The sequence below is a fragment of the Leptosomus discolor genome, chromosome 1 (assembly GCF_034619465.1).
Source record: "Leptosomus discolor isolate bLepDis1 chromosome 1, bLepDis1.hap2, whole genome shotgun sequence".
NCBI classification, from domain to species: domain Eukaryota; kingdom Metazoa; phylum Chordata; class Aves; order Leptosomiformes; family Leptosomidae; genus Leptosomus; species Leptosomus discolor.
Genome location: NC_141391.1, coordinates 91,249,606 through 91,256,677, shown reverse-complemented (window position 1 = coordinate 91,256,677; position 7,072 = coordinate 91,249,606). Strand labels below are relative to the sequence as shown.

Below are 7,072 nucleotides of genomic sequence, written 5' to 3'. Positions count from 1 at the left end.
CTGTAGTGACTACTGTGAAGCAACCGATACAGACTGGGTATATTCTGTTGTTTGACAGGTATCTACCAAGTTACAGGTTAGATGATCAGACTGTAGTGTTACCCCAAATGGGGGTCACTGTAAGGGCAGGGAAGCAGCAGTGCACATTATGGGAGTAGAAATGAAACTGGAGCTCTCAGTGAGGGATGGGGTCCTTCTAAGAACAGATATTCTCCGAAAGAGGTGAACTGCAGCAAGCATGGCCTTCAGGAATCAGGCTAGGCAGGCCAACAAAATGGATGGTGCTTCTGATATCAACATAGCTTTGTCCAAGCATTCCCAAGAGAGGTTAAAAACAAACAAACAAAAGTCTAAAACTATACTAATGAAGCAAAAAAGTTTCCTATCTATACAGCAGTCTCTTCATTTAAAAAAATGTAAATATACAAATCCCAATGACATATAAAACAAAGTCAAAAATGTGAATGGGAAGAGACATGGGTAAAACAGGAAGACTGATGCTACAAAGAAATTGCAAAAAACATATGTACAAGACCCTGTTTTTCCTCGTATGTTATCGATTGTAATGCATGTTTAACAGCAGCAGTCGAGGATGTAGTTCCAGGCACCGGACTGCAGACTCAGCTCCTACTTAAGGGGTTTGACAGCCCCTTGCATTTCGGTCACCAAATGACACTTGATATACTGGTCTCCCGTGGCAAGAGCGGCAGTATCGCACTGTTTGTGTGGGCCTCTTCCGGATTTTGCTCCCTGTTACTTTTTGTCTGTGGCCGCTGCCCATTTATAAGTGTCATAGGGATGTTGCAGTAGGTATGCTGGTTACCTATTGAGGTAAGTGGCAGGGTGCCGGTAGGAGGTACATCGTATTCATAGCTTCGATAATAGTGTTTCTGGCGCATCTGCGAATGATATGTATTATGAAAGGTGGAGCGCAGGTCTGGATGGGCAGTGGCAAGAGCAGTGGAGGTGGCAGCAGCCATGGAAATTGCGGAGACTGTCTGCAGTTCCCCAAAGGGCCCCTGCTCACTGACGTCTAAAACCTGCTCATGTGTGATGGGTTCAATCCTCTTAAAAGGCATTTCATACTGTAAACGTTTCCAGAACTTGGAATTCAACTTGTTGCATTTTGGTCCGTGCCACTTAATGACAGTGAGGAGCTTGATGGTATGTTTCAGGGCCTCGACCTCCTGGTAGTTCATAACTCCTCGTAGTTCACTGCATTCAATCAGTATCACTTTAATTTCACCTGTGACTAACATGTTTCGAAGCCTCGTTTCCAGCTCGAAGATGCTCCAGCCTCTTCTTACCACATAATTTGGAGTCATGACGATGATCAGTCGCTTGCTTTGGTCTACACATCTTGCCACGTCTTCAATGTAGGCTACAAAATAAGAGAATTGCTCAAAAATCAGTCTAAGAAAACACTCTGCTCCCACAAATAGGGAGAAACAACAGAGGCAAATCACTGCTCCCAGAAGGGCTCACTGAAATATGCAAAAACATCACCTGCAAACATGTCAGGTTTGCTTGTCAGGACATGGTCCTGGGCAACCTGCTCTAGGTGATCTTGCTTGAGCGGGAGGGTTAGACAAGACGACTTCAAGAGGTCGCTTCCAACCTCAACTGTTCTGTGACTCTGCAAAGCTTCTATTCCCCCATGTGCTATGGATTGCGAGTGTTTGTTTATGAGTTGTGGTTTTGTGTCAATACCTGTATCTTTATTGGAGCAAGTGTATCCATCACTATTTTTTCCTTTAGAAAGGCAAAGTCACCCAGGTAGGCAATAGGGCAGCAACTATGTGCTTCAGGGGCTCAGTCTCAAACCCAAATGATACTCTAAGGTGTACTGCAGGGTTAGATTCTTCTTTTCCTTTCATGGCCCCAACATAAAACCGCAAAAACAGTGTTATCTCCTGCAAAGTAATGATCTTGCTGTAGACTTAAAAAATATCCATGTGATTGTTTGATATTGTGCTTTGCCCATACCAAGCATCCTTTCTTAACTTTAGTAATAATTACTGAACTTAGTAGCTGTCTATATGGTTACACTGAAGTTATGAAGAATACTGCGGCAACTTACAAAAAATTACTGGGCATAGGTTGGAATATGTGAAAGAAACATGAAAAAGACCTACTTGTACCAGCTGGAATCAATTCTAATTTTCAGTCTCTGAGAATGATCCAGAACCTCCACTACACATTTATCTGCAGTGGACAGCAAGAGAATTCGCTGCTTTGCTCTGCTGTACTACTCAACCCCTGCCTTGGTCCAAACACAGCTTTTTCTTTCCTGTCTGAATTTCTGTAACAAATACTTAGAATCATGGATATCTTGCCAGGCAAACTTAAGAAACAGAAGACAAACCCCTCTGTATACATTCCTAGATATGTTAGCTCTCAAAAAATCTGTGAAAAAATGTTGGTCTCATTCGTTTCCTTTACTTATGCGTGCCCTTTCTGCACTGTCTCACCTTGAATCAATATACTACAATTACTAAAAAATAATCCTCTTATCTGGGAAATACACATTAAGTAGTCTGGTGGCTTATCTTCACCATTCTCTAAGACAAGGGAGGAAAGATGGCAATTCTGAAGGAGTAGGTATAGAAATGATACCAAAACAATCACTGCAATCACTGCATTTGCTGTTTAGGAAACATCCAAGCATAAGGGCATGACTTACTTCCTGTGGGAATCAAATCTCTGTCTGGTATGAACAATTTGTATCCATAATGCTTTTCAAGCATATCTGGTAGGATCTCAAGAGCAAATCTTTCTTCTTCTCCAGTTTCTTGATTCCACTGGTCAGGATCCACTTTGGTATAAGATAGATATGCATCATAGTCTTTGTTGTCTAAGGAAAGAGAGGAAGAAAATAAATTAGTATATTCATTATTCTTTCAGATTTCCTAGATAATTCCCCAGGAATTCTTTCTGGGAGAATTTCCCAGGAAAAGGAAGTTGTTTAGATAAAATGGCAAGCTTTCACCCAATCTCTGGATATGAATCCATTCACCTTCCCTGTTTCACCTGGTAGAGGTAATCGTTATTTACACAGATGCAAAGGAGAAGGGATCCATGTACATGGATTGAAGTCAGTTTGTTCATAACATTTCTGTATGGCTCTGTATGAAGGAAATCCAGTCAACTGTGTGGTGCCAGCTTGTGAGCACAGGAGAAAAAAGTCACTGAAAAGAATTTGAATTCTTCTCTAGCTTTAAAAGGTAAAAGAAAAGCACGGAAATACCCAAGCTAATGTGTAATTGTCTCTGTTGCATAGTAAAAACATTTCAGTCTTGCCAGATTTTTACAATAAATTTAGAGCCAGGGGCTGAAATATTCAAAGCATATGTGTAGCTTACTTGTAAAACTCATCAGCTTTCCAGGTCTGAAATTATTGCCAAGCTAAAATCTTTGCAGCATCAGCTCCTGATAATGCAGTTTAAATCTCCTGAATTATGTGTGCTTAAATTTGCAAATTTAATGTTGCATTAATGTACATTTCGTTACTTAACAGTGTGCTATTTCATTTCAATATGAGAAATAAATGTGCCTATTTCTTAAATGCGCTTGGTGTGTTTGCTTGAAAGACTGAATCAAAAGAGCCATCATTAATTTTCATTAGGAGGTCAATAATGCCAAGTGCTCTGGAACTAATTCAGTGGAATAAGAGGCCATGTTTTGACTTTTGTTGTGAAAAAAGAAAAAAAAATCAATGGCAAGAGTAGTGAAATGTTAACATCCTTCTAATTCCCTCGACAACACTGTGCACAGGCTATCGAGAATATCAATTGCTTGCAAAAGAGACCTGATTGAATACTCAACTGTGTGTCACAAGTAAAGTTATATTCAGTCAGTGCTGACTTCAGTTATTTACTGAGCCATTCCTTTCCTCATTTTATACCTTTTTGTACTCTGGTAGCATTATTTGGAAAAGCCTGACAAATACAGGATTGGTGAAAAGAGTAGAAATGAAATTAATGAAACAGTGCTGATCTTGAACAGTCCACTCTTCCTTCTGAGGAACCATACATGCTCACTAACATTTGCAGGTGACAAAATTAAAATGATAAAACTGTAACTACTTTAAATTTTTCCAAACCCATGAAATGAGCTCGCGCTCATTCTCTCCCCTGCACACTTTTTGTTTGATATTATATATGGTATTGTTATATCCACAGAAAACAAAACAAAAAACCAAAAACAACAGAAAAAAAAAGAAAAATAAGAAAAAATAAGTAGCACTGCCTTCTATGGTTCACTCTTTCCATTGTTTTTCTTTGGAGTACTTGTGAAACCATGATCTTTAACAACAGACAAGCACCTAATGCCTTTGACAATGCCTTGAAATAACAATGAATGGACCAAGTAGGAGGTAAAGGGAGATTACATACCAGGTTTTTGCTTCTACAGTAGGACAGTGCTAACCCAGCAACCGAGTTAACACACAGAAAGGTCAAGAGATATATGGGAAATTATGACAACTGACAAAATGATGATGCAGTAATGTCATTTTCTGTTATCACCTTAGTAGTGATCATAGCCATAGTACGTGCTCAAGAGCAGTGTTGCTCTGTTGAAAGTCTTTGAATAAAGAATGTATCATTTCTCAAAGGCATAAATAATAAGAAATAATGCAGTGTTCAAACTGTTTTAAAGGCTCAGGGGATTGTCTGTTAAGATGGTTTGCACATTCTTACTTAGGGGAAAAATTATTCATGCTATGCCACTGTTTTCTTGCATATGTAAATATCACGCTAATGCATTTATTTGAAATATACATTTTTTATATCATGGAGGCTCCAGCGTTTCCACTGACTACAACTTCATTATCCTGCATTGCAGGAAACATTTCTTTCCACCCTAGTTCCCTAGTTTCAACAGCATTTGAAGGGCAAAGAATGGCCAGGATCTAGGGTATGTCTACACAGATGGGTTCAGGCAATCATGAATTTATTCAAATTACAGTCCAGGAAGATGTGTACTCTGGTTTGGGAAACTGTTAGATGCATTAGCAGAGTGGTTTCCCTGAGCTATTATACTCCCCATCTGTCAGGGGTTTTTAACTTTGTTTGATGAATAGTAAAAAGTTCAGTTTACAGCAAAATTAACTTATGTGGTAATTTTGTTATCTGATGGGCTGACATACTGGCATGAGCAGGCAATTTGCAAAATGTGAAATGTCTGAGATACACAAGGGATGATCACATATGCCTTTGTTTTACTTCTATGATATTTATGTATTAGCCTGCTTTTAGTTAACTAAAATTATTTGGCTTACATTGCCAACTCTGTGAAACATTTTAAGAACTACAGCAGGCAGATAGCTATGCAGCCATCAAAAGTTATCTATTCTGTGATGTAATCAAAAAGCAATGGCATTATTTATTGTTTTCCTTAATTGTTATGGATAGCCAAAAAAAAAAGTGGAATATCAATTGTAATGAAAAATGGGAGAACTCGTAAAATTGTTAAAAACTCCCATCTCCAGGAAAGTATTTAAAGACACAGTAGACAAACTCTCTGCTTGTAATTCTTCTCAGTTAAATGGTCCCACCTACTCCTGCTTGTAATGGGTGGCACTGATGCCCACATTTGAAAGACCATTTCTGATCTTAATTCGTGTTTTCTAATGTGCTGTCCCAATGGACTGAGAGGGAGGGATGGGAGCCTGCAGACATCCAGATCTTATGTCTGAGTCAAACTGCAGGAGCTCAGGCTTGTATCTTGCCAGTTTCTTGGCCATATCACATGGAAGCAGGAGGCTTTCAGCATTTTTCTCAAGCCCATTACTCTCAGGCTGTTTTCTGTGTAAGCCTTCCTTCGAGCAACACATCCAGGAGTCCCCAGACTCCTGGTAAGCATGAAGGAAGTCCATCACAGCTTTTTGTTTTCTTGACCATTCACCGGAACAGGTATTTTACCATGAAAATATTTGGTGTCAGCACATCTGCCTTTTCCAGCCAAAAATACCTCACCAGAATATTCCTGATCTGCTCCAAGTCACAAATTAAGTCATAAAGGACTTGATATTACTACTTATATTATTACGTAGTACGATAATTACAGATTTGGCTACACAATAATTTCAGATACTGGCTGGATCTAATATTCAGTGTCAATATCAAAAAAGGCAAAAATCCAAAGTCAAAACAAACAAAGCTGATGGCAAGCTAAGCTTTTCTTTAAAAAGAGAATTTCCTCATTTTCCTTTCATCAGCTAACAATTAAGACTTCTATCCAAGCATCCTCAGAATGAAAATGTGATTGATTGTTGCATGCACTTTGGTTTTAGATACAGATTATGCTATTTCAAAGATCTGGTTTTGTCAGGCTCCTGTGCATTAGCAATAAACTGGAATATAGTTACTCATTACCTGTTTCCTCCTACACTTAGAAAGAAAAATACCTGCTGATAACCAAAGGCAGGGATGTTGATCATTTCATCTGAAACTTTTTTTCTTTCCCATGGAGACTGAAAGCAATTACCTAGATATACTTTTGTACCTGAAAGCACTCTTACTCCCTTAACCATTTAATGATTCTTTTTTTTTTAGAAACATAACAGAATAAGTTGATCTTGCATTGTCTCCAGCTATGTTGCAGAGCTGTGTTATGTAATGGCTGTCCATTCATGTAGTGAACGCAGCTGAGAGTGACGTACACAATCATGCAACAGCAATACTTTGAAGCATTTTGGTGTAATAGGTTTTCTCTTCCATTCTTTTTGAATGGACAAGTAATCCTTTTCAGCTACGTGGTTCATAGTTGCTTTCTGCTGCCTGCAGGTAATATACATGTTGGAGCTCTTCAACTCAACAGCCTCCATTTCTGTGAAGTTTTGTTGTATCCATTAACCGAAAATATTGAAACAAAACCTAAAGCAGACCTTGCATGACCAAATTCAACCAGACTTGATGCAAAAAATTCTTTGTTATTGTACTGTAGATAATCATAAGAGCATGTGGAAACTCTGGATCAGTTCATCATGAGGGGGTGAAATACAGCCCATGCTCAATGTATGATGCATTCAGTCCACAAATGTTTCAGTCAGCTCAAAACCAGCACTTCA

At 38.9% G+C, this 7,072-nt stretch overlaps 1 protein-coding gene across 1 annotated transcript in view; it reads right to left on the bottom strand.

The window, feature by feature from the left end:
- Positions 1-662: 662 nt before the first annotated feature.
- The window catches only part of IL1RAPL1 (interleukin 1 receptor accessory protein like 1), a 670,884-nt gene continuing 664,474 nt past the window's right edge, over positions 663-7,072 (bottom strand). Inside the window, exons 9-10 of the mRNA XM_086468817.1 lie at positions 2,684-2,854; positions 663-1,381 (exon numbers count right to left, since the gene is read on the bottom strand). Coding sequence (XP_086324943.1) covers positions 663-1,381; positions 2,684-2,854 — 890 coding nt within the window. The remainder of the gene's footprint in view (positions 1,382-2,683; positions 2,855-7,072) is intronic.